This window comes from Centrocercus urophasianus, unplaced genomic scaffold (genome assembly GCF_019232065.1).
Source record: "Centrocercus urophasianus isolate 14NV4802_14NV808 unplaced genomic scaffold, USGS_Curo_1.0 seq_10, whole genome shotgun sequence".
NCBI lineage: Eukaryota > Metazoa > Chordata > Aves > Galliformes > Phasianidae > Centrocercus > Centrocercus urophasianus.
Window position 1 is genome coordinate 58,908,757 of NW_024884142.1, and position 27,589 is coordinate 58,936,345.

At 42.6% G+C, this 27,589-nt stretch overlaps 1 protein-coding gene across 2 annotated transcripts; it reads left to right on the forward strand.

Moving 5' to 3' along the window:
* Window positions 1–702: 702 nt before the first annotated feature.
* Window positions 703–27,204, forward strand: SLC22A3 (solute carrier family 22 member 3). 2 transcript variants are annotated; one of them, XM_042827301.1, is made up of 11 exons: window positions 703–1,471; window positions 9,867–9,970; window positions 11,924–12,078; window positions 13,243–13,408; window positions 14,074–14,191; window positions 18,792–18,889; window positions 19,014–19,228; window positions 22,069–22,177; window positions 22,381–22,493; window positions 23,514–23,613; window positions 24,247–27,204. In XM_042827301.1, the coding sequence occupies exons 1-11, from the start codon at window positions 1,058–1,060 to the stop codon at window positions 24,302–24,304; spliced, it is 1,650 nt and encodes a 549-aa protein (XP_042683235.1). In that variant the 5' UTR covers window positions 703–1,057; the 3' UTR covers window positions 24,305–27,204. The 2 variants fall into 2 exon arrangements, with proteins under 2 accessions (XP_042683235.1, XP_042683243.1); XM_042827309.1 differs by lacking the exons at window positions 11,924–12,078; window positions 13,243–13,408.
* The last annotated feature ends 385 nt before the right edge of the window (window positions 27,205–27,589 follow it).

Here is a 27,589-nt window from a genome sequence, read left to right on the forward strand (position 1 = left end):
GTACAGCCTGGTTTCACATCTGGTATAAAACCCATGTCAGATAGACTGTATAGTGATCAGAGTCTTCCTTAGTTTGCAACTAACTGTTTTAGAAATTGTGGTTCTACCCAAAACCATAGCTGTAAGTGACAGTAGATAAGGGATTGCTGGAGATATGCTTCAAAGGTGCTGGCTCTGTGGTCCCTCCTGCAAAGGGAGAGTGGGGCTATAGACCTTATAATCCAAATAAAGTGCAGAATGTGTATTGTTGCCTCTGATCTGACTGAGAGTTCTGTATGAGTTGTGCCCATGTGCCCATGAAATGAAGCCCAGATCTGGCTCTCCCTTCCCTTCTCACACTCAAAAATCCAGCAGAAAAGAAAAGTGAAATGATTTGTTTATGACAGGCAGAAAGGGAAAGTGGTCATTTTGCATTTTACTTATGGGGAAGATTTTGTGAAAATAAAATGAACAAGGACATGTAAAAGTCTTTTATAAATAGATGGAGCCAACTTTAAAAAAAAATCCTGGATTTTGGACTGGAACAGTTAGAGAGCCTTCTTTTAATTATGCTATGGAAAGGAAAGACTTCCAAATTAAATCTGTACGAGTGATGAAGTAGCGCTCTGGACAAGTAATAAACCATTACTGCAGTACTCACTTCTGTTTGCTGAAGAAAGACTTCACAGTTCTCTCTGAGGCAACTTTCTCTCCTGCTGAGTGGCTGCATCACTCATTGCTGCATTCTGCAACAGCCTCTGCTCTTTCCAATTAACTCACTGCTTTGCCCTTGCACCTACATATTTACATCAGCATTAGTGCCTCACTCACCCCTAAGGAGTTAACTGCTTTTATTACACGATCTGCTTGACATTCAGGATGAATAGGAAACGGCTCGCCCCTCCTCTCCGACAGTATTTTCGTGCTCTTTAAATCTCTGTGCCCCGGGCTGCCTGCAGCCTGGCACGCTGCATGTCGCCGGAGGGTCATGCACGGGGGCACCCGTGGGACATGAGCACAGAGCTGCTGCAAAGCGGAAGCCCTGCGGGCACATTGAGAGGGCAAGCTGTCTCGCACCATGCCCTCCTTCGATGAGGTGTTGAAGGAAGCCGGGGAATTTGGAAGATTTCAGAAAAGGGTCTTTTTCCTCCTTTGTCAGACAGGCATCACTTTTTCATTCCTATTTGCCAGCGTGGTTTTCCTTGGGCAGGTGCCTGACAACTATTGGTGCCGGATACCTGGGGCGGCTGATTTAAGTGAAAAGTGCGGCTGGACGCTGGAAGAGGAGCGAAATTTCACAGTGCTGCCCCTGCTGCTGGTGAATGGCTCCTCCGGTGGGCGCTGCGAGCGTCTGGATGTGACCTGGGATGCGGCTGCCGGCTGTGCCAGCCCCCTCAGCCACCGCCTCGACGGTAGAGTGGGCAGCCCACCACTTGCCACCTGCCAGGACTCCTGGGTGTACCAACAGCCCCACGCCTCCATTGTCAGCGAGGTAAGGAGAGGCTCTGTCCCCACCTCAGTGCTTCCCTAGCAGGGTGGGGTTGCAGTAGGAGGACCTAAGGATGAGTCACTTCTTCAGGCACTGATTTTCCTTACTGGGTTGGCTTTGGTCCCACCAACAGATCAGGACAAAGAGTGAGATCAGGTGTCAGTGTCAAACTTCCAGGGAAAGGTGAGCTGAGCTGGATGGTGCCTCCTCTTACTGCTCTGTTTTACTGGAGGGATTTGATGTTAAAACAAAGTGATGCCCTTGTGGCTGGGGCTGCCTGTGACCAGGTTGGACCAGCAGCATGTGTTCTCCATGTCTCCAGTGATGAATGCTGAGCTCTGCAGGTAGCAGTGAAAACTGGCAGCTGGCTCCCTTCTGAGATCCAATGGGAATCAACTGAGACTGTTGTGTATACTAAAGAAAAAAGCAACACATCCATGCTCAAAGTATCATTTGGCTTCTCTTGAAATGTCAGAGTGCCACCAAGTACCTGTTACCACTGCTGGTAAGCACGTGTAGGTACGGTGACATTTGTCAGGCTGTGAAAAGCCACGTGCAATGCTGTCCTAGAAAATCCTCTGTGCAGTCTGTAATAGTGAAGTAAGTGTACAGTAGACCTCTCCAACTGTGTCACCAATGCAGTGATGAAAAATTAGTAGTGTGCTTCGGGAAGCTGAGCAGGAAATAATCAAGGTGCAGTGCAAAACATGGCAACATAACTGCTGGCTGTAGTTCCTGCCTGATTCACCAGCTTTGACTGTGCTGGAGCTGTGCCCCTGAATTGCAGAGTAGGGTACAGCAAGTGAAGCCTTGAGCAAACATGAGGCAGAAAGTGGTGCCCACCCCAACCTTTCAACTTGCTACTCTCCCAATCCAGCTGAGACACTGCTGCTCACAGTTCTCAGGGTCTTCAGAGCAAAGCTTTGTGCCCTGAACACTGGTTTTTGTGTGCCACCACCAAAATTAGGCTGCAAGTGACAGGTGGGAGCTGGTGTCCAAATCTGGTCTTGTCTGGTGGTAATAGCGACAGGAAGGTGAATGCTGCTGGGCTGTGGTAGGGAGGCTGTGCTGCTGGTGTGAGGCATGCTGCTGGCATCAGGACAAATGTAGGTCCTGGTGTCTCCTACTTAGGAAGCTGTGCTCACCAGCTACCTGGTAGCTTAAGAAAAAAAAAGAACAGAAGAAAAAAAAAAAAGGAGATTCCTTTACTTTTCCATTTTTCTCCCTTCAGATTCTCTGTGGCATGTGAGTTGTGCCAATAGGACTGTGTTCAGAGGTTGTTTATGGCCTTAACCCTTTTGATTTTCCAGATGCATTGAAACACTTGGCATGGCTTAGAGAAAACGAAACCAGTGTTTGTGCTGCCACTGTAAATGGGAGCGAAAGGTTGAATGTTCACTGGCAAACCCTGTGCACAGCTGCCTTTCCTGTGCCTTTCCTTTCCCCGTGCACTTTCCTGCCTTTGTCCTGGGGCACTGCCAGGGCTGTGTAGAGCAGGAGGGATGCGAGTTGTTTGGGGAAGCACTCCTAATGTGCCAAGGGAACAAATTGAGAAAAACAGAAAGAAAGGGCTTGTGAGTAGCAGGGGGCAGAAATGCCTGTCCCTGCACAGGGACATCAGATCACACTAGCAGTGTCACCGCAGCTCCAGGGTGGTGGAACACCTCAGTGCTTGGGCTCTTCACAGTTTTGCAACATTTGCCAAACAACTCACAGCCCATGAGGCTCAGTTTCTTCATGTAGTAAGGAAACCTGTGACATGCATATCCTAGTTCAGCTGCTTTGAGATCAGCTATTAAAGGATCTTGATTTGAGATAATTTAAGTCCCAGAGTGTCCTTTTACTCATCTGAGGTGCTAACAAATAATGACTGAATTTAAGTAGATCTGTAATCTGCTTAACCAGATCAATGAACACCTTCTCCTTTTCTCATGCATCTGCTATTAAATGCATCATTTTGTCTATGTATGTGCAGAATTTTTTTTGTTTCTTTCAACTACCTGAAGAATTCTGGTACCTTATATCTGCTCCTGTGTCTGCTGGGGAACAGAGCAGGCTTTTGTCCTTCCACATTTGGGAAGAGCAAAATCTATTCAGAAATCATCATAGGAGCAGTGCTTAGCAAAGCCTGTCAGTATGGCCTAGTGACAGGTAAGAGAGAAATGCTAAGGGTTTTCTTTTAAAATCTTCTGATGTCCACAGGCCCTGAGAGGTGATCCACCCAGGTCATGGTGCTTGAAGGAGACTTAAGCAAAGTGCACTTGGGATGATTTAAAGGTTTTGAGATACCAGCAAAAGCCTCACAATGTGTGAAACTTGGCTGAGATCCCTCTAATGTGGTAGTGTCTTTGATGATGGGTCTGAGTAGATATCTGAGCCAAGTATAATCTTCTCCCATTCAACTTGATGAAGTCTTGTGCAACTCCATGTATAAACGGGAGGCATAACTGTGTGTATCATGTCATGGTTTTGGCTGGCATAGCCATAATTTTCTTTGTAGAGATTGGTATGATGCTGTGTTTTGGATTTCTGATGAAAATAGTGATAATAATACACCAATGTTTTAGTTGTTGCTGAGCAGATGTACACAGAGCCAAAGACTCTTTGTTTCTTTTGCTGCCCTGCCAGCGAGGAGCTGAGGGTACACAAAAAGCTGGGAGGAGACACAGCCAGATTTGGTGACCCAGGCTAACCAGAGGAATATCCTATGCTCAGCAGTAAAAGGTAAAGAAGGAGGATGTTTGGAGTGACTGGTATTTGTCTTACAGCTGCTACCTATGCTGAGTACCTATGATGAAAGCGTAATGGTTTGCAAAGTACTAAATATTTTATTCAGGCATTTTGGTGATGATGACTTACTTCTTCAGGCATGCTCACAAATTACAGTCACACCTGTAGCTTGGATTGCCTGTCAAGGTGCATGAAAGCATGAGGAAAGTCTGTGTGCTCAGATAAGCAGCTACATCACAGCTGGTATTTTTGGGCTTATTAGCAGCCTGGGTTGGCAAAAGTTCAGCAGAAGGGACTGATCCCAATCTGTCTTGCCTGCAGCAAGTCTCCATGACACAGATGATGTTTAAGGACCTGGCAGCAACTTATAGTCAAAGTGTGAGGTCTGAGGTGGACAAATGATAATTCAGATGTATCCTGTTGCACCTGCTGTGAATAAATCTTTTTACTCCTCTGCTTGCCTCAGAAAATAAGTCAGCCAACATTTGCAGAACCTGTAAGTAGGCCAGAAAAGTTTGTTTCAGTTTCTGCAGTCTCTTATCTCAGGGGATAATGCAGCAGTCCAGCTCTGGCTGGAGATAGCACAGCTGGTCTTTTTGCTCTCCCTCTCTGAAACAAGAAACAACACCCTTGAAGCACTGATCTAGTGTGATCATTGTTGCTGGTACAACAGTACGTTGTCTTATTTCCACCATCACTCTGGAATTAATATTAAGCAGCGAAGGGAAGGTGGAAAAAGGCAGACGCGAGCTCAGACAGAAGTAATAGCTAAACTTCCTACAAAACTCTCCACTTTCCCTGTGTGAGAGGGGCTGGAGCTGTTCCTTGCTTTTACATCTGTGGGGCCATGTTTCTGTTGTCTCAGTTGAGCTAGCTGGTACTGGTTGAGGGTTTGGGCCTTGGTTTGTCATATTGTTTTTTGTACAGATGCTGTTTCTTAAGAGATTGTATGTTTCTCTGGGAGCAGAGTAGAGGCTGGCTCCATTTGTCCTGTTAGGTGCTCAGCTTGAAATAAGACATGGAAAATGACTGTGTTCTGTAGCACTCTTTCAGAATCTTTTACAAAAAGATTTTCTCTCTTTCCTCTGTGTGTGTTTGCAGGGCTTTCATTGTATTAAATATGTGTTGAAGATAGCACTTTGGCTGTCCAGAGGATGTAAGAGATGAGAGAAGAACTGCCCAACAGCAAATAAACAACTCCAATTTTCCTCTTGCAAATAAGCAGTAAATTGTCTTAAACTCTTTGTTGCTGTTTAGCCATTTGTATGGATGCCACTTAACACACATGTATAGGTTTTAACCATGCTGTTGAAACTGGGCTGATGGATTACTGTAGGTCTTTTTCATCAAATGATGGGTGAAACTCCTCATTGGAACTTTACTGTGACAGGTAAAAAAGAACTTCCAAACTCCTGCACAAAAACGCAGTGCTTTGAGGAGCTTTTAATGAAATGTTGTCATTTAAAGCAGTGCATCTCTGCAGGTAGAGGTGTGCTGAAACATTTTGGGACTTGGTGCATAAAGCCTCTTTGTATGGGAGCTGCTGAGTCACAGCCTGAACCACTGATTGAGCACCTGGGGAAATGCCCCGGTCAGTCCTGGGAGAACAGGTGAAGGCAATTCAGCAGTGTGACCAGAAGGGGTGAAGCCTGGCTGCACCTCCTTAGACCTCATTTAAGGGCTGACTGCTCCTGGGGAAGGTGCTTTTTCTGGAGATCCCTTCTTGATGAAGCTTTCTCCTCCAAACTTAAAATCTTGTGATACAGGTGAGCAATCTTCATCCCTTCCTTCATAGCAACTTTCTATTGTGCTGGTCCTTCTGTTGTTGCACCTCTGTTGTAACACCTTTCCCATCATATTGATCTGTCCAATTGTTATATCTCTCAAATACAAGGAATTACAAGTCTGCTGTTAGCCTTCATGTCCAGCTGAAATGGAAAAAGCTTGTCTCTTGCCAAGCCTACGAGGAAATAAGAGGTTGCCACAAATTATGTTTTGTGATTCTAAGTCAAGTATGAGTGTTTATTCTGTTCTCATCTCAGCCAGTTCCCACTCCTTTTATGAGAACTTATTCTCTGATGAACTGCAGAGGTCCAGTGCAAAACCTCTTCCTTATCACAAAAAGATCTAGCCAAGGTAGTTTGATGCTACTTTGGAGATCAGTAAAAAAGTGTACCAGTATTTCTCCTTCAGTCACACCAAGGGGCGATTCTGCCTTGCGATTTCATGTTAATGTTCTGGATGTTCCAGTTCTTAATGACTGGAAAGACATCCATCACTGGGATGTTCTTCTAAGCTGGACTTAGAACATCCACCTGCCTGTACTGCTAGGCCATCAGGGTAGGAGGGACTGATTTCCCCACTCTAAGGATACTATGGAGGGGGATATCCTGAAGAAGATAGTTCCTATTGCTTGTCTCACCCTCAAATGCCGAAGGAGGACTGAATGCAGCCCTGCTCACTCTGATGTCTCCCAAAAGTTTCTCTAGGATATTGTCCCAAATTTTGCAGCAGATGAGACATGCTGGTGCAGCCATGGAGTAGCACTTCTGAAAGGAAACCCCACATGGATCCTAGTTTGCTGAGGTCTGTATGGCACTCAGCAATGAGCCATCACTCTCGCATCTCTTCTGCAGATGTGAGCTATAGCTCTTCTTCCCTGGGAGTCCTAAACTTGAAAGTTCAGGAAAACAAAACATTTTTAAAAAAACAACCAGTCAGCTGTGGTCTAGACAGATAGAGCTCTGGAGTTTTTGATTCTCAACATTACCAGTTTTCAAAAACATGCTAGATCACAGGAGGGGGTAGTTAGGATTTTTTTGTTTTGCTATGAAAAGAATGTGTACTGTCAATAAATGGGCTCTCCACTGATTTCGTTACAAGGATTCCTTGATGTCACCAGATGTATTTATGCAATTGCTCCTGGTTGGCAGATTCCTCAGTGTGAACCCTACCTGCCTGTGCATGGGCACAGCCTATGTGATGATGGCACAAACATCAGCTAGTGCCTGGAGGGGCACATGTCCTATCCTGGAGCAGAGAGGAGGCACCACTCCTTTCCTTTTTTTTTTGGAGGCTGCTAGACAGGTACATGGAGACGTTTTAGCAAGGAGGTGTCATACAGGAGTACTACTGGCTAAATGAAGTCACTGAAATCCTGGGTATATAGATGCAAATACTTTTCCAGTGATAAATAGGGGAATAACTATTAGGTAGAACTAAATGTCTGAAGGCAATTAAGTAAAAAGAAGACTTCCAGAGGACATGCAATTCTCTTGTAACTGTTAAATTCTCCTTTAAAGATAGTTTGCAGATGAAAAGGAAGATATTTACAGGATAATAACTTAATTGCTAGCTGCTAGGTCAAGCAAAAAGAAAAGCTTCAAGAGTGCTTATCTGTACCAGAAGTTATGTAAATACATTAAAAATGAACAGGGCATGGGACTAATTCAGGTGTCTTCACTAATTTCTTCAGAAAGAACACAGTTTCCTAGAAGTTTTGTTTTCCTGTTTACAAGAATATTTAAAATATTTGACTATATTATTAGCCAGAGCTAGTTTCATCTGTGTTCTATCTGTCATCTGAGAGTGATATGGAGATGAAAGACTGTTCTCCAGTAAATACATTTTTCTCTGAATGTTTCTACGTGTGTTCTCCCACTCTTTTTAACTGCTTATTCACACTGCCTGTTTATAGCAAAGAGAGATCAAATTAATTAAAGATTAAATATATATTATTTGCAAAAGTATATATCAAAAATACATGCTTCTAGAACCAGGGCCTGGGTAGGGCATGGTGCTGCTCCACATGGCCACCCAAGGGCCCATTGCTGCCATGGGCCTCGCAGGTTTTTTACTTTGGGCAAGGTGATGGTGCTTGGTGGCTAGTTGACAGCTGGCATGTTGGAGCTCACTCTTCCCTGACTGTGGTGCTCCTAAGTTACCTTTGCATCTTTGGAAATTTCTCTCCGCACTTCGAAGGTTGGCATGGCCTTCCTACGATCACAGCTCTGTAATGTATCAAGGGGTGTGGTAGGGGCACTTTGGGGAGGAAATGACTGAAACAGGAGTGAGGGGGTCACCTCGCTAGCGCGTTGTCATCTCAGGCTCCTTCCTGAGCTACCTGTGCATGGTCAAGGGCAGGAGGCAGGCAGCCCCAAAGGAAAGTACCCTGGCTCTTAACTATGGACACCTCCCCTGGGATGGGTTGCATCCGCTCTGACAGTGCCCTGATGACTGATTCAGACAGCCAGCTTGCTACACTGGGGTGAGACAATCTTACTGTAAAGAGTGGGGATTTTGGTACCAAATGTCAACAAGGAGGTCATGTTTGCTTTCAGAGAACAGTTCTTCAGCCAGAGCTCCATGTGTGTCAGTAGCTGTACAATTGTAAACAGGTTTGAGGTCAATTATTCTCCCCTTCCTGGGAGAACTGGTATGTCAGCTAGGAAAAACAGTAATACCAATACAGCTTTTTAGTGTAGAAATCTTGGGCTTGGTCTCTGAAATCAACAACTGAATTCAAGGGAGAACTATTTTCTTAATGGATTTCGATGTCTGTGTAAGCATAATTTCATTCTGACATTGCTTTGACAGTTTTATTATGTGCATCTTTTAATTTTTTTTTCTCACACTGATTTTATGGGTGTTTCTGGCAGGGCAATAATGCTCTCAGTTTGTTTGCTATTCTTGTGTTCCCTATTTTCCCTATTCTCGCTTTGTCTGTTCTGGCTTATAAGGGGAATCCTCTCTCATGACCATCTTCTGAAGGAATAAGTATCTGAGGACTTTTTGATCTCTAACTCAGGCAATTCTGTGAGGGGCTCTTAAATCTCATCCTGAATTAACCTCTCTCTGCTAATCTATCAGCCTGATATTTCCTTCCAAGGTCTGAATCAGAAGGAGCTGAGCTGTTTGTGTGGTGGTAAGTATTCTTAACCCCTCACAGGAGAGACTATTCACTCTGCAGGCCATGAAGTCAACTTATCTGTTATTCCTGGGGACTGCTGGCAGAGCAGTGTGAGGACTTTGCCTTTCTTGGAGAATGACATGTTCAGACTGACTCCACAGGCATTTGCTGGAAGGAGAATAAAGTGGTGTGAAGGCTCATGTGAAGTCATGTTGAGAGCTGGGGCACAGATGCAGGCTGAAGCTGGCTTTCTGCTTTGGGGTCCTGTGAAAGAGATTGCTGCATTGTACAAAAGCTCAGCTGAGCAGCAGCGTTCAGCTCCAGCCTAAACATATTGCCTATGCCTGAAATGAAGGCTCAGCTGGCCAGAGGAACCTTACCAAAGGACCTGCTGACCAGGTGTTGTGGTTTAACCCAGCAGATGGCTGTACACTACATAGCCCTTTTGCTCACTCCTACTCTTCCCTGTGAGATGGGGGAGAAAATGGCGGGGGAAAAAGAAGTAGACTCATGGGTTGAGATAAAACTGTTTACTAAGATAGAGAAAAGAATACATACATGAATACATGAATGTATGTAACAAGTGATGCACCATCAAAACCAACTGATTCCTAAATGTAAGTGAAACTCCAGTTCCAGAGATCTCCTTCCTCATCTTCTCACCTTTGTCCTTCCTGCTTATGTTGTTTCTGTACTGCTATGCTCTGGGGATGATGATAGTCTACCTAGGATGTTTACACTTCTCTCTTGTTCCCACAGTATAACCTTGTGTGTGGCCATGCCTGGATGTTGGATCTCTCACAGGCTATCCTCAACTTGGGCTTTCTGGCTGGTGCCTTCACCCTTGGCTATGCAGCAGACAGGTAAAGTGTTAGCACTGCTGTCCTTCTATTTGTTTGGAGATGAAATAAGCTGTAGTGACTGCAGTAAGCACACGTGACCAGTTTGGAAGTTTAGTGAACTTCGGGTAAACTACTTCAGTCTGAATTAACCAAACCTTGACTTCTTTTTTGGGGAGGAATCTTCAGGCAGTGATATTTCCTGATCATACTTGGACTTTAAAACCAAAATATTGGTTTCCAATGTTTTCTGTACACATCTGGACCCAGGAAGGGTAGAAGGATACAGAATGAAAAGGATGTATTCATAAGAGCTTTCTGGGCTAGTGATTACTGGAAAATATGTAAGGGAACCATTGAGGAAAGCAGCTACTTGAGGAGAAGAGGAGTGAGCACAGTTCACTGTTCATATGCTGGACTCACATGTAGACCATCAAGATCATAACTCTGTACTGTTTTTAACTGTGCTAGGGCTGGATGAATGTCATAGAAAAGATGTGGCTGACAATCAGGCTTGGGCAGCAGCCCACTCTAGAGCAGGGAGCCCCCGCTATTGCTACCTATTTTTTTCTTAAAGTGGAAGAAGGAGCCTGGCTTCTGCTTTGTGTTGGTAATTACTCATTGATAGGCAACCTATGCTTTGTCTACAAGCACCCCTGTTCACTATTATCAGTTATCAGAAAAATAAAGGCAGAAATAAAGTATTTTATGAAGAAATATGCTCTGCCAGTGAAGTGGACGGCAAGCAGAAACACTTACAGAATTAACCGGAATGTAAACTCAGAAACCAAACTTTAACCTAGCAAACAAGAGTACTTTTAAGAAAAACTTGATCTTTTCAAGGGATATAGTACTAAAGAATATAGAAAAGAGGAAGAGATGTAATGGCACGGGCAACTTGGGGTATGTTTGTTCAGTGTTTGGTTGTGCAGTTGTAATACTAGTACCTTAAGACTATATGAGAGATATTGCAGCTAATTATTACATTATGTCCAGGAGTACCCATGTATTAATCGTAATGTAACTACAGAGCAACTATGATTGCTATGCCTTGATGGAGGCACTGCAGGAATGTGCTTTACCCAAGGCATTAGACTTTTCTTTTTGAAAAAGAAGAACTTAGACTGAGAAGAACTGACTGAAATGAAAATAACTTCCTATCCTGATTATTGTCCCATAGCAATTCTTTCCAAGAAATCTTTTGAACAAAATGAACAAATATACTAATCCTTTCTGGCAATATAAACAACTGTATCAGCTTTCAGTTTCTTTCTAAAACCATAGCATTAACAACACCAGAAAAGATAGAAATGGAAATTCTTGTTGTGTTCCAAGGACGTGATTGCTATTAAAATTATAGGGAGGTTTTATTGTGTTTTTCTTTTGCTTCTTTTCCCTTTTTTCTTCTGGAATTGTGGCTTACCTTCAGCACACCCATTAATAATGACACTTTGTTTGCTGGAAAATGAGAGTCATGAAAAAGTTAGGCAGACTTGAGAACCAAGTGGTCTTAAACCTGAAAAAACAAACAAACAAAAAAAAGCAACACTGGAAAATCAGATAAGGTGATTAAGGAAGTAATGGCTTTTTTTCACAGAGCTGGCTACAATTACAACTAAGAGATTAATCTGTGTAAACAGAATTCCCTCCCCCCTCCACACACACGCACAAATTTTTCCCTTATTTCAATTAAATCAAAACTACAAACTGTGACTTAGGGGCCATAGTTTAGCTACAATATGATCAGCAGTTGTCTAAAATAAAAGAGAATCTGATGAGAACATCTCCAGTTTTAAAATTCAGTGATAACTACCATGGAGAAAAGAGCCACGTATCCTGAGGGCCAAGACTGCAGAGTTTCAGGCAGCTTCCATTTGGAACAAGGCACATCTCAAAAAGGCACCTTTGAATTTAACATTCAAATGAGATGGTACACTCTATTGGCTATCATGATTTTTGTTTTCTTTTTTTCAACAGATATGGCAGAATCCTCATCTACCTTCTCTCCTGCCTTGGGGTTGGGATATGTGGTATTATAGTGGCTTTTGCACCAAACTTTAGTCTATTTTTGATCTTCCGTTTTCTCCAAGGTGTCTTTGGCAAGGGAACCTGGATGACATGCTATGTGATTGGTGAGAACTGTTATCTTCCATTTTTCTTTTTCTGACTCAGCAAAGTGAGGGAATGAGGAATGGAGGACAAGGAGTCTGGTTATCCCTGCTCTTGATAATAATTTTTCCTTGATCAAAAGGGATGACAAATAACCCAAGTCCATTCTATTTAATGCATTTATCCTCAGTGCCAAGGTGGATGCATGCAAATTGTAACTTGGTATGATCCTGGGCTGGGCTCGTATTGGAACTAATAACTGTTTCCCCAGATATATAGTCTGCATGCAAAACATGCCAGGAACCCTTATAGAAGCTCTACAAAATAGTTTCCTTACCTGACAATGTCTGCTCACTTACTGGTACGATTGCAAGTGCAAGCTTGTTTCAATACTGAGTACAGATATGAGATGAGTATGAGCAGCAGCATACATGCTTACTTGACCTCATGAGATCTCATGGATAAGAGCAAGGAAGAAATAATGCGTAAGGGCAGCCTAGAAAGAGTGACGTCCTTCAGAACTGTTCTGATTCTCCTTTCATATGTGTCACCACACTATTTGTGTGTAGCAGGTCATAGGTAATTCAGAAGCAATGCAGCTTTTCCTGTTGACAGAAATACTGTCTGACATATGGGCTTGCACATGTTTCATAAACACACATTCACAAAATAAAAAAGTCCAGCAAAGGATTAAAAAAAAGGCTATGTTTGTTCTAGTAAATAAAGCAAATTGTAGACCATATCTTAGCCCTCAGAGAAATCAGTGTGGTGGAGCTAAACTCTCTTCCCCATGGAAGTTTTGTCCATATTCACTGTAAGTGCAGCCCCTGCCTGAATGATCCTCTGGTCTGGAGCATGAGCCAAAATTATGTGAGGGAGAATGCAAACAACTGCTACTAATTGTGATGCAGTCTCAAGACCTTGGTCTGTCCCTGTTTAATTTGTTAGTAAACGTGCAGTCAGAGACCTCTGGCCAAAGAATGGTGGATAAGTTAATGGGGTGGTACCAGTACCACTCATGTTTGGACAAACCTGGTGACAGTTTATACAGCTGAAGGCAAGATGCTGGGCTAGACAGACTGACCTGAACTGATACAGTACCATTCTTCCTTATGCTCCACTGCTGACATTTTCTTTTGAGCTAGGTTTGTTTCTGTTTTGTTCATTTTGGCTTTCTATCTGCTCAGTGACAGAGATTGTTGGTTCTGATCAGCGGATCGTTGGGATTGTGATACAGATATTCTTCACCTTGGGAATTATGATTCTCCCTGGAATTGCCTACTTGGTTCCCACCTGGCAAGGGATCCAGCTGGCCATTTCACTGCCCAACTTCCTTTTCCTACTCTACTACTGGTAACATTGCAGTCATTGCTCTTGTTGCTATTGGTATTAGAACACCTTGAGACCACCGCAGCGGCTCAAAATCCCTAGTGTGCAAGATGTAAATTAGGAAGGAGATCTTGCATGTATATACATGTACTCACATGTACATACTAAGCCACATATCCTTCTCCTGCATGTTGTACTGTTTCTTCAAAAGTTTTCTGTCATTGCCATGGCACTTTTAGACTGTGATTAATCTTAACTGCAAGCAAGCAGAAACTGAAACACTAATCTATGGTCTTGTGTTGGGCACAGTTTATAAAATATGTATGAATATAGCTAGAAGCTTGCTCTTCTGCCTGTTCTTGAAAGTACACGTGGTTAATGTTGGCTTTCAGTGTACCTTGCTGTTCTACCAACAACCTGTTGGTTTGTTGGTTACTGTACTTGATGTACAAGGTGCAGATAAGTTAGATTTCTTACTTTTGAACTTTGATAAGCATTGACATGGTCTGTTTCCTCCCTTCTTCCCCTCAAGGATGACATATTGTGTGAGAGACTGAGGAGTTTTCTCTTCTAAAGATTGAAAAATCAGTGTATAAAAGGGTATAAAAGCAGGCAAAAGTCAAAGGACTTTTATTTACTTAAGATTTTAACAGGCAAAACCCCTGCTAACGACTTCTCTGTTTTTACAGGGTTGTTCCTGAATCTCCACGTTGGCTTTTGACACGCAAAAAGGGAGAGAAAGCATTAAAAATCATGCACGACATTGCAAAACACAATGGAAAATATCTCTCGCCGCATTACTCTGAGGTACTGTCATCTGTCTGAGCTAGATTTTTTTTTTCTAAGATTTTTTTAAATCTTTTGAAAGTTCAATGTGATTTGTATGGTGGGCAACACTCGAAGCATCACACCAGAACAAGATTTTAGTCTCCATACTTAGGTTGTTAAGTGCAGGAGTGTTGGAAAGTGCTACTGGCTAGAAAGACAAGGGCTGGAAAAAAGTTTGAAAAACAATGAATGAAGTCTCTCATTTGAAACATGCCTACTTCAAAAACCTGCGGATTACTAGCCTAAACACTAGCTGTATGCTAACAGTATTTCAGAAATTTTCTTACTGAAAAGAAACTACTTACAGAAAATGCCCATCTATGAGCATAGAGTAGTATCCATAATGCCTACGTTTTCATTCTTACACGTATGCAAAATTATCATGTGTGAGTTTTAACTAGAGTTTCTCTGAGACTAAAAGCGAAGACATTAGGATGGTAGTGTTTAGAGAGGACTAGTTTGTCCTGTCCTCTCAGGAAGTGTTATAATCTGTGCTTTGTAGTTGGCATCCTGGGTTCTGACAGGTTGGTATCTCACAAAATTATTTCCCGTTGCTTTCCTTTAGTAAGGGAGGAACTGAGATTTATCTGAGCTTAAAAAAAAAAAAGTGGAAACACTTCACAAAAATCCTAGAATATTGTTCTAGATGAACCCCAAGCAAGTTTAATACTTTTTTCCTTAAACACCAGACATCTCTTTCAAATGCACAGGATTTTATTTATCTGCTAAGAAATGTGCTCCGTAAATCGGTCACTCAGCTGAAGCTGTTCTGCTAATTCAAGAGCATTCCTGCCCCCATAACTACAGACTTTGCAAGAAGCATACTAGAAGTCTGCAAATATGGAAGTATTATAGAAATGCCAGTTGGTTTATACTTATATTCCATTGTATTTCCACTTCATTAAATGTCTGTTAATGACAGCTCAGGCAAATTAATCTTAACACAGCAGGCTCTGTAGAGAAGCAGGGCCGTGACCTATGCTGTGCCTCTTGAGATGTCTCTAGACTAATGATTTTCTAAAGTCAAAACTAGACATACTATCAGGGATTAGTGTGCTGACCCACACATTTCCGTAGCCGGATGCTTTATTTATAAGCAACTTAAGTACCATAATGTTGCTGTAATTAAGTTTTTGTATGTTACATTGTTCGGGAGAGCAGTAATGATTGCGGGGGGAGGGGGAAGAGGGAGGAGTTTTTCAGGGAAAAAATTATACTTAACTTCTGTGGCCAAGAAATGGAATATACAGAATAAAACTGTTGTATGTTAGTGAAACAATGTGATTGAGGGAGATTTGAGGAGAAGTAATAGCTTAGGCCAGCGATTAGTGAGCCAAGTCACCAGTGAAAGCCAAAGCATGAATGTAATACCAGCCAAGATCAGGAAATCACCCTAAGCTGTCCTACAAAGCAAAATGAGCTGTGCTGAATTAGCCTTTGGTACAACAGAAGTGCAGATTGAAACCAGTGAGAGATGAGTAAACTGAAAAGGGCTAACTAATGAGAAAGAAATGGGTAACTCTGCTCATTGTGCTTGGCTGGGGCAGATACCCCAGTGAGGTTCACCTGTCCTGGTCAGCATTACCCAGCACTGAGCATGGCCAATGATGGGAAAAGCTTTGCTGCTGCAGCTCTCCCTCTGCATGCAGCTCTTGCACCCTCTTCCTCCTTCCCCTCTCTGGACATATCAGCATATTCAAAGTGTCACATCAGAATGCAGACGTCTTTCCTACTTTTTGCTATAAGTCATATTTAATTTCTTTCAGAAGTGTTCCACCTCATGACCCTGAGGCACTCATAGCTGCAGCAAATTATCCCAGCTTCAAGCTGAATCTGTTCCTGGGACCTTTTCAGTATGCAATGTGTCCTCTTTGTTGCTGTGCCCAGAGGAGAGACAGTATCTCCAGGAAGCTCGTTAGCAGAGAAGTGAGTGCATTTCTCACATTAACTCGCATCAGAGTTCTCATTCACATTGCAGCTCCAGAATTTCAGGTAGAGAAGTGCAGGTGTGGAGAGATGGGGGTGAGAAGCATTATCTTTCATCATATTTTGGCTAAGATTATCCTGTCCCTATACAGCAGTTTCATTGCCTGCATCCCTTGTATGGCTTTGGATGCATCAGCCTTGTGTTTTTACTGGCACACAGAGAACACAGATGACCTTTGTATAAAAACAGATAAACATTACTTTCTATTGCTCTTTGAGTTATGACATTGGCACAGTTCAGCTCTGTGCAGAACTCATTAACTTCGTTGAATATTACAAGCAACTGGGAAAAAGGACTTATAATTATCTTACTATTTATTTTTCATGCTAATTGTTTCATACTTGATCTCTATCCAAAAGGAGAATGAGCCATGACTAGTTGAGTAAGAACTGCTTCTTGAGAGAGTCATGGATCAAAATACTCTCTCCCTTTACACACAAACATTTCCAGTATATACATTAGCTTACATGTGTCTCATACATGTGCACACATTGTTCTGCAGAGTTAAGTATGTGCAGACTTATATGTCTCTGCTATGAGTAGCCTTTGATACTTGTTGCTGAAAAACTGAGATGTAATTCGATGGGACATAAACATGTCATGGAAGTTAATTATAAAACCTCCCACAGAGTCTTCGCATTGTGTATCTTGGAAACGTGGGCTCTTGTCTTTGAATTCCTGGCTGCACTGATGTGAATAGCAAAGCTCTCCATGACTTCAAGGGAGAAGAAGAGAATTTTCTTCCTGACAAATTGTTGACTCTTCAGTGTTTTATTTCTTCATCTATACAGAATGCTCAGTTATGCTTGGGGTTATTATGACTTTATTGAGTCATTAAAATGTATGGTAGCAGCCATGCTGGATTTGTCTTCCATCCTTTGGAGGACTAAAACCATATTTGCACAAAGGGCACAGCTGATGGCTGGCAGCCTGCTCTTATAAATCAGTCATGTCAGCTTTGTAACCATATTATGAGCAAGTCTGAGAGCAGTGCAGGAACCCAGCAACCTCAGCCTGCCCTACAAAATGCTCTGGAATGCAGCAGAAGTGGCAGTGCTTTGAAGAAAACTCAGGGCACTGGCTGCAGAAGAAAAGCAAGAGGGAGCAGAAAGGAAGCTCAAACAACTGTGGCATTTCTCTCTCTACTTAAGAAGTTTTGTGACTCAGTTATGAAAAGTTGTGCTTAAATATGGCTGTATAAATCTCACTGGAAACATTTGTGCTGCTTTGTGGTCTGAACAACAAATGCAGAGCAACAGCCATGGGCACAGCCCTGGCTGAGCAGAGGAGGTGTCCGGACAGCGCTTTGGCCTGTACCTGTTGCCTCTTCATGAATGCATGTGGTCCTATGTACTTCTCTGTCTCACCCTATCTCCCTGCAGGCCAGGGTTGCCTTTCTAGGCGCCACAGCAGCCAGGCTGCCTGAAGTCCCCCTCAAAATGTACAGCAGGTTTAACTCCTTGTTTCCCTCAGCTTTTCTGTGAGATGATGGAAGTTCCAACTGTGGTTGCCAGTCCTTAGGCAGATCCATGTTGGTCTCTGCTTAAAACCTCCTGTATGTTCTCTTCCTCACCTGCAAAAAGAACATAAGAATCAAAGGTCTGCCTGTTGGCTCAGACACCAGCATGTGTCTTAATGTTATGTCTGTAAATGTCAGTAGTGAATGCTTAGGGAACAAACTAAGAGCAGTGTCTTGGGCAGGAGTAGCCTGATCCTTCCCATGATATGTTCCTCAACCTCTGGTCCTGGCAGGCTTAGGAAACTCCTGGCCAGGTTCTCCTTCTGATTTGCCACGTTTAAAAACTGGTGGCCAAGTCTGCCTCTGTGGATGTGCTTAATAATCCCTTTTTGTCCCTGCTAGTGTTCTGGCTCCACGAAACTCTATGGCAATGAGCTCCAAAGTATAATCATGATATAATCAACCAGCCCTTTTCTGTTATTTTAAACCTTCCAGCTAATTACTTCATCATCTGCCTCATTATAATTGTGCTAGAGGAAGTGTGAGTAGACTTAACCTCTGAGGCACATGAAAATCATTAATCCATACTTCACAGGATTTTTTTGTTGTTTCAGGGTAAAAGCCTTGATCAGCATAGTGCTTTGTGCTTGAAGTGCCTCTGAATTTCACCAGCTACATTTTGCAACCCCTTCACAGATGTTTCACAGATCTGTTTTTTCTCACACTTCCTGCTGCCCATCTGTATCACCAGTGGCTATCCCACAACTCATTGCTTTGCTTTTCCTGTGGCATTCTCTGCTCAGAATTTGTTATTTGTTCTCTATTTGTTGTCTTTCAAGGGATTCTAAGTCAATCTCTTTCAGTTTGCTATGAGAAAATAATTTTTCCACTCTCAGGTCAAGATTTGAGATTTTTTTTTTCCAATTTTTGCTCTGTCGTTGCTAAGGAAAACCAGCATCTGAATTCAGTTATAAGCTATTTCTAATAACTACATACTGCTCTGGAGTGCTAGAAGCAGCAAACCAGGCTGTCAGTGTGCTTTCTCACTTCACTGAAATACTGCTGAGCACTGCATTTACTGATACTGTGCTGTCAGATGCCTTACAGCTGGTTCTGCTGTTTGCCTTTCTCAGATCACTGTTAGCAACGTGGAGGTCACCAATCCCTCTTTTCTTGACCTGGTGAGGACTCCTCAGATGAGGAGGAACACACTCATCCTGATGTACGCCTGGTAAGTGGCCATAATCAGTGCTGCTAGTTAGACGGGTGGGACATTATCAAGAATAATCCTCTGCTGACTTCTAGGGCATTTCCAGCCATTTGCCTCACAGAACTATTTTGTCTTTGGTGTTTAGGTTCACAAGTGCCCTGATCTACCAAGGGCTTGTCATGCGCCTAGGAATTGTTGGAGGAAACCTCTACCTGGACTTCTTCATCTCAGGAGCTGTTGAATTGCCTGCTGCTCTCCTAATTTTAATCACAATTGATCGCATTGGCCGGCGCCTTCCCTTCGCAATAGGCAACATTGTGGCAGGAATTGCATGCCTTATTACTGCCTTTTTGCCAGAAGGTAATTTCCAATTCTTCACTACCTTGGCTTATTTAGGTCAGTGGCTTTTCTCTCTGACACCCCTTAAACAAGGGCGTGTAGACAGAAGTAAAAGGGGTCTAGTGATGCAGGCAAAACTAGGAGTTATGAAACAACACAATTTATTTGCTCGAGATATGGCACAGTTATATCTTTAATAAACAGTGAACAACAGATGGGTGTGATCTTGGAAAATGTGTATAAACGCCCTGTACAATTTTGAAGGCATGTGCAAAGGAAGAACACACAAACAGGAAGGGAAGATGCATTCATTGACTTGGAAGTCTCTTGATGGAAGAAATCAGTGGTCTAGCTAAGACACTGTTTGGAGTCCCCTCATTACAAAATAAAACTATACCTGGGAAAATATTATGGCCCTAACCTCTTGAGATCTTCCTCTGGCGTCAGGGCTGTCCTGGTCTTAGACTGTTACAGTGGCTCAGTGGTGCCAGGTTATTGTGTGCTCTGTTCACCCTCATTCATGCTCTCCCTTTCATTCTCATCCAAGGAAGTAGGGGATGTGGCACACAGCAGGAGTCTGGGCAATGCTGAGGGGGTAGAGGAATGGTATGAGTTTCAATTAAGTAATTCTTGTCTGATTTCAAGGGCGTGTAAAGGGTCTGATATCACTTGAAGGCTCCTTTGTTTTCTTTAAATTGTTTTCCCTCCTGTATAGCTGTTATATTGTACCTTCAAGTGTGTATCCACAGAGGGACATTTGGAGATGCTGTGTACTGTTACCACGTCAGCGTGCTTTGCCTCAGAACAGCAAGGAACTGGCAACCAACCAGGCATTAGAGAGGCTCATTCTTCCCAGAGATGTTCCTGTCAGAACAAGCGGCAGTTTCTGCTAACCAAGAGGTTTTAATCACAGACTTTGTCAAGGGACAATAGTTTTGCTTCAGAAGAGCATGAGGAACCATTTCAAGGGTGTGATGTGTTGACGTAAGCAGGCAGATTTGCAGTGAGTGCAAAATGAAATCCTTCAGAGAGGACTGCTTGCTCATCTCCCTCTCAGTTAAGCTCCCTGCAAAGCAATTCCTCCAAAAGTACTTATTAGTGCATGTTTGAGGACCACTGAAGTCTTTGAATGCTGGGTCTGCTCTCCTAAAGGATTTTGTCCACCATGACTCAGGTTTCTGCTGCTGGGATCCCCTGTGTATAGCCAACATGCTGTGCTTGGCTACTGGCCAGTTCTCTGCTGTGGAGCACTGCCATTTAGGGCACAGAGGGCCCAATCCTGGAAGCTAAGGTACTCACAGATAGGACATCTGAGGTCCCAGTACTGCTTCAAGTAAAATGTTTGCACAGATGGGAAAAGCTGCACCAGCAGTTTGTGAAAGCCTAGTCATGTTGGGGTGGTCACACAGGTCAGAACCCCTAGCTCAGGGAGGAGCTACGCTTCTCCCGAGGGGTCCCTATGGACTGAAGGGCAACCAGGCTGAGAATGTGGGTTTGTTTTGTTATTTCCAACCTTTGCTTTTCTGGCAAGTGTTTGAAAACAGAGCTTTGCAGGGCAAAGGCAGTTTCACAATGTAAGATGAAATTTGTTGGGGGTCTTGTTTGATTATTTTGGAATGGAAAAACCTCTAAGTATCCATTTGTTGGTTCTGAAAGAACTGAAATGTTTTCTTGTTCCTCCTATTGGAGTTCTGAGAAAATACAATCTCTGCCAGAGCCCTCTCAAGAAGCAGAGCTCCCCTTCATGCCAGGTTCAGGGTTACTGTTTTACTATCCTCCCAGTCTGCTCACTCATGGTGTGTCCACACAGGAGACCATCCTCCTCCAAGGACATTGAGGTGCTCCACATTATGTTCTAGGTGCCTCTCCATCAGAGGCTGTTGGCTTTCCAGATGGAGCTGGAGGACTGCTGAGGGGTTTCACATGAGTCAGGATGGCTTTGCCCTGCGGCGTGGATGTGGCCATCATGCTCTTTGTACCTGGCTCCCTGTTAAGAGGCAGTGGCCAGAGCCTGAGCAAAGAGAGCCTGCTCGAGTGGCTTGGGGCTGGTTGTGACAGATACAATGCCAAGTGCCAGAGCAGGAGGATGCCTGAGAGCAACAGTGTTAGGAGTGTATCCAATGTGCAAAAGATAAAAAAAAATTATGAGCTGTAGTTAGCCTACTCTAAGGAGAATGATATGCTCTCCTGATTTAATTAGTTGGAAGTTATTTCTGTTTCCCCACAGCAGCATCTTATGATGCTGGAAAGCAGTGAACACCAATATAGGCTGATATCTGCAGCAGTTTAACTTTCATTCTGGCATGTACTGATTCAGCGTTGCTGTGTCACAGCTTTTGCTTACAGGGCTTGGAGCTTTTAGGAGCAAGAGAATAGAAATAGCATGTCTGAGTGAGACCTGAGTCCCACCTAAGTCCTGACAAGGAATAACTTGGGCAGACAGGCAGTGAGGATGCGTTCTGCTCCTGCCTGTCACACAGTCATGACTATAGAGGCTGATTTGGACAGGAGTAGGAACAGCTTTCCAAAATGCTTTTTTCTTGTAAATCCCCAGCTGAGTAGTTGACTCTCCAGTCCCTTTTTCAAGCTTGGTAAGCTGCTGTTGTCAGTGATTTCACATGGCAGGAGTTTTTCTGTCCGCGAGGAAGAATGGGAGCATTGCCAATGACTACTAGTGAGCTCAGAGCACCCAGAAGCAGCTGTAGCAACCAGAGTCTGCTCAGTAGATCCCACCTCAGCCTAATTGGGAAAATCCTTTGCTGTGCTGCAGTCAGTGCACATATCAAAGTGAAATCCCTGCTGACAGCATTCTGCTGATGCAGTAAAGTCTCCCTCACCAGGGTTTCTTTCTGAATGGACAGATATTCCATGGTTCAAAACCACAGTGGCCACACTGGGAAGGCTGGGCATCACAATCGCTTTTGAAATCGTGTACCTTGTGAATTCTGAGTTGTACCCAACAACACTAAGGTAAGGCAAAACTTTTTTGCTCTGCTTTTCACCATTCCCTATTTCACTGATTTTTAGTACAACTCATTTTTATCCAGTTTCCTAACTGAATACCATGCTTCAAGGTAATGGCGTATACTGATGAGATAATTTTGGAGTTAATTGTATTGGATCATCTGCTTGCTAGCATCTGTTAAATATCTGGCATTGCTTTTCTTTTGCAGAAACTTTGGTGTCTCCCTGTGCTCAAGTTTGTGTGACCTAGGTGGGATCATAGCCCCATTTCTGCTTTTCCGATTAGCAGCCATTTGGTTGGAGCTACCTCTGATTATTTTCAGTAAGAATTGATTTTAAATAGACTTTTGGTTGATATATTCTCCTAGAAGAGCTTTTTGCTTAGGGCACTAGTGTAGTGTGTGGCCTCATCTCCCCTGAAACTAGCCCTTCTCAAGCATCATGCCTAGTGCAAGAGGCTGAACAGCAAATGGTCGAGATCTGGGTGGTTTCACAGCATGCTTTGGAAGATCTCAGGCTCCCTTTGGTATCTGTGTTGAAGGATGAAGCTATGTGTGGTGTTTCAAGACTAAAAAACCTTGCAGCTAAGTTGTGTAATGGCAGAGGAGTAAACTTAATCTCTGGACAGTAGCAATTGATGTCCTTGAACAATTTTTATTTTGATATACACGGTTATGATGTGGATGTTGTATTAGCCGTAACTTCTTTTTCCTGTAAAAAAAACCTCTTTTCCTCAGTTTAATTTTGAAAAAATAAACCCTGCAGAATAAATATGCAGAAAAAAAAACATAGATTTTTTTTTCCAACAAGGAGGCTGGAAGTAAACCGGACTTACAAGAGCTATGTGTGGCTGGGAAAAAAAGGAAAAGGTGTAGGATAAAGTGAGAAGAGAAATTGAGGCTAATGACAAATTTAGCTTGGAAACATAAATGGAAAGACAAAATATATTTTTTAAAAATCCTATTAATTTAAGAATAGAAGCATATAGAAGTACTGCGATTACATTATCTAATGGTGAAATACTTATGCTGCTGAAAGATATATAAGATTTGACCTCTAAGATCTCTTATTTTGGGCAATTCAGACTGCAAATGAAGTCATGTTCCTCTTTTTTTTTTTCAGCTCTGGTTTTTTTGTTTGTTCATTTGTTTTTGTAACAGATGCTCGTTAAATTCACATGAAGGTACTCAATAGGAGTAGGACTAATCAGAAATACCTGTTGTGCTTTAAAAATATCCCTTTAACCTTAGTCTGAGTAAGTTTTCCTTATCTGATGAACCCTGAATATAAAAAAGTAACACTTTTAAAAATTGTTTTTGTTTTTCATCCATGCCCATTGCAGGTATTCTTGCAGTTGTCTGTGGGATCCTAGTATTACTTTTACCAGAGACAAAGGGAATCTCTTTACCTGAGACGGTGGAGGATGTAGAGCAACTTTCAGGGTATGCTATGTATTTTCTAACTTTTATCTGATTGAGGTTTCCTGAGTATATTCTTCTCCAACCTTGTTGACCACCATAAATTATAGATGTGTTTTGAGCATGCAAGTAAATTCCCTAGTCAGGTTGATACTATGAGCAGATAATTTTTTCTAAATAGAAGTGTGAACTTTCCAGTACCACTAAGGCAGGTTGTTAAACAGATCAGCACCCCCAAAAACCATTGGGAGATAATCTGTATTTTTCTCATAAATTTTTCCTGTGTACTTCTGGAGGCAGAAAATGATAGTGTACAAGTGATAGACTGCAAAGAATATTCTGCAGTTCTCTGGTCAAGAAAACCAGCACAGCTGGAAAATAGGCACAGCTTCCCCATTCCTAGCACATGACGAGCTAGAATCTTCAATGCACTACAGGCACATAGGGAAAATTTACAGCTTGGCTTGCCTGACAGCAAATTTCTTAACGAGCTAGTGACATAGACTACTGTTTCATACAGTGGGTTTGGATCTTGTGTCAACATTTTAGCACTTCAATACACAACCAAAAAAAAACAAATACAATTGAATGTCAGTACTGTGGCTTGAACTACAACTCTTTTTTTCTTCCTCATTTATGCCTTCTTTTTTCCTTCAGTCGCTGTGGTAAATGTGGGAAGAAGAAGAAACACCAGAACACCAATTCTTATATTTGATCTCTAAAGGATGATGTTGAGCAAAGGACTGTGATCCCCTACTGGGAATTTCTTCTTCACTTGCCACCACTTTGAAGTTTGCTCCAGGGTATGGATTAAATCCATGTTCTTTTTCCAAGTATAAGGACATTCAAAAAAAAGCAGTGTATTCTTCTGTAAATGTGAAATAAATTCATTTTTTCTAAGTGTGTTGTTTCCAGGAAGGAAGCACTTTTTGATTTTGATAGAGAGCAGATCAGCTTAATTGCACTATCCAGCTCATTGAGCTTTTATTTATTTCTTTATACATTTGAGATGTTTATTGGATGACTTTGAATAACTTTGGAGAGGAAAAGATGAATATGTGAGCCTTTGCCCTTGGACCATCTGGACAAACAGAAGAACTGATGTCTCATGAGGGAGAGCGCTAATCAGGGCAGCCCTTTTTGGATCAGAAGTGATGAGACTGGGAATCCATTCACCCTGGGCTGCTCCTCTTACCCAGCAACACTGCAGCAAAAGCTCTGTCCATTGAAGGTCTTTGTCAAACGTGGTAGCACTCCTCTTCTGTCACTTCTTACTCAGGGCATTAGCTCTGCAGGTCAGATCATCCCATTGCCCATTGGTGCCTCCCCCCAGACCTGTGGTCTTGTGTCCTAGACATGCTAATTTTTTCCATTCTAAAATATACTCTGTCCATTTCTGCAAGCCAAATCATCTCACCCTGACCTGGACCTAGGTGTCTTCCAAGTTCCTTCTTCCCCTCATTGTTACTTGTCATCTTTTTGGTTGAGGATAAGTTATTTGGGATACTGACAGGGATGTTAAGCTGTCTTGGGAAGATGAGCAAGGTTGAGACAAGAGCTCTGTTTACAGAGGGAAGCATTAACTCAGTCTGGTTGTTTGGAGTTGACCTGTAGCAGAAATGTTTGATCTCTGTCTCTGCAAGCAGATAAGAGGGACACCTCACCTTCCGTTTCATCTGTGTGACCTCCACCTAGTGCTGGGTCCTGGCTAGAGACAGACAATACCCTCCTTACAGTGAAGAACTTAAGATGTGGTGTTTAAACATATCTTGTCATGGACAATGAAGAATTAAACAAACAAAGGAAATTCATTGAGTTGTAGAACCTTATAAGACCAAAAACCAACAGATTTGGCATGAGCAAATTTAGGAGTGTGTCTTAAAACTTCATGCCACAAATGACTGATGATAACATTAAGTTTAATGCAGATGAATTACTACTATTCTATTCTAATTATCTTATGAGCACCAATAGTTTCCCGTGCATGGGGTTTTCCTGTGGTGAATTTACCAGTCGTTTCAAGAATTTCTGACTCTCCCTGTCTTTTCTGATCAGCTGCCCATACCACCAACCCCTGTGGAGGAAACTAAGACAGTTAGTAGTAATCTCGAACTCATGTTTGCCTACTCTGAACAGTTAATAATCCCTATTCTTCATTTTCTGAATGATAGTTAGAAGCCAATAAAATGCTTAGCAAAAGTCAGCAGTGATTGAGAAATACAAAACTAAATGAACATCTCATACTTTATCTGTCAAATTGGTGATATCTAGGGTATGACCTGAAATTGGAGCGACTGCTGCAGGCAGAAAATCCCTCTTACACCAACATGCTCTTCTACAGACAGCTGTAAGCTCCTTAGGTTGGCTGGCAGAGAACAGCCCTGAACTGGAAGTCATGAGCTTTCACAGCTTGGACCTGAGCAAAACCACTGCAGCATCTCAGTGTCAGAGCTCAGCTCTGCCTTCCCAGCAGCCCACCAGCCCCCCACTGCCCTGGGGAACCTTTTCTTTTAATGCTTCTCCTTTGTGAACTTTTATTTTTTAACCAGTTTCATAATCACTGTAGCACTCTGAGAAGGATTGTGGAGATCATTTAAAACTATGGTTTGACAAGGAAATGTTAATACTATTTGCCAGCATCTGCTATTTGTAGATGACTGAAAAGTGCTTAAGAAATGAGAGGAATGAAGGCTCCAGAATACAGCTGGAAAAAGGTAAAAGTGCTTCAGCATTTTCTGCCTGGAACAATCCCCTGTCTACCTTCAGAGCTGAAGGTGATTTGGAAACCTTGTCAGCAGCATGAAGGCCTGGTCTGGGATGGGCAAGAAGGTGTCACGCACCACCTCACTCTGAGAGAGGCAGTGAACTGAAGGGACCAGACATTGTCAGCTTTAGCTGTCTTGCATGTATTATACAGGTCATTCTAGAGGCTCAGTGAACAATGTGATCTGCCTAGAAGACAATGGATCACCTTACCATTGTTTAAGGCACATGTTCAATATGATAGCAGAAACCCAGGAGCTAAATTCTTCCTGTCTGCAAAAAGATTCCTTAGACCAGCAACCATGTGGATGTGCTATTCAGTTTAACTGTGTCTCCACCCCAAAATCTGGCTCTTAGGTGGGATGTGTGTAGCCTCTCTGGCATGTCTGTGTATTTCTACCCTGTCTACAATCTCTCATTATAGTGTATATGAGAAAAGAATGACAACTCTTAGGATGCAACCTATCTCCTCCATGGGCACTAGTTCTTGGGGGAAGCCATGGAAAAGTGTGAGTATATTTCTAGGGGGCAATGTGATTGCCATGTTAATAGCAGTAACTTACTGAAGTTATTTTTACAATGTGTTTTGGAAGAAAAAAAATCCCTTTTTGTGCAGTGGAAAACAAATGACAAAATTGAGAACAAAGAAAAAGTCTTAAATGTGAAATAAAAGGAGACAAAATTGCTTCACAGTTCAGAAAGTTCAGAAAGTGCCAAGAGTACTTTTTTTTTCCTTAGTGAATATGCACATGTATATTCAGCACTGAGTTTTAGGGGTCTGTATGGGAACTGCTGAATCACGGCCTGAACCTCTGATTGATCACCTGAGGCAAGCAATGAGTCAGCCATGGGAGCACAGGTGAAGGCAATTCACCTGTACTGCTGGAAGGGGTGGAGCCTGGCTCCATCTCTCCTAGACCCATTTAAAAGCTGACTACCAGTGGGAAAGGATCTCTTCTGGAGATCCCTTCTTTGAGTTTCGCAGCAAGCCTAGGGTGTGGGTAAGCTTTCTATCTATTCTCTTTTTGTTATTATATTCTGCTTTGCCAAACTCTCTAGTTTATTTCATAGTTATAACATCTTTAAATTCATTGACTATACAGGGTCTCTTCTTTTGTTTTTTTTTTTTAAATCTCTTTCAAACTTCATGAGGAAATTTGCCATTATAGCATCACAAATACACAGCTGTATTGTATGAGATGTTGGTCTTATGGGCACAGATTTAATTTCCTGTAAG

Excerpts from the sequence above, each read along its gene's own strand:
- SLC22A3 (XM_042827301.1), top strand. The coding sequence starts at position 1,058 with ATGCCCTCCTTCGATGAGGTGTTGAAGGAAGCCGGGGAATTTGGAAGA. Across the intron at positions 22,178-22,380 it reads TTGTACCCAACAACACTAAG|AAACTTTGGTGTCTCCCTGT; the intron begins GTAAGGCAAAAC and ends TTTCTTTTGCAG. Across the intron at positions 23,614-24,246 it reads GATGTAGAGCAACTTTCAGG|TCGCTGTGGTAAATGTGGGA; the intron begins GTATGCTATGTA and ends TTTTTCCTTCAG.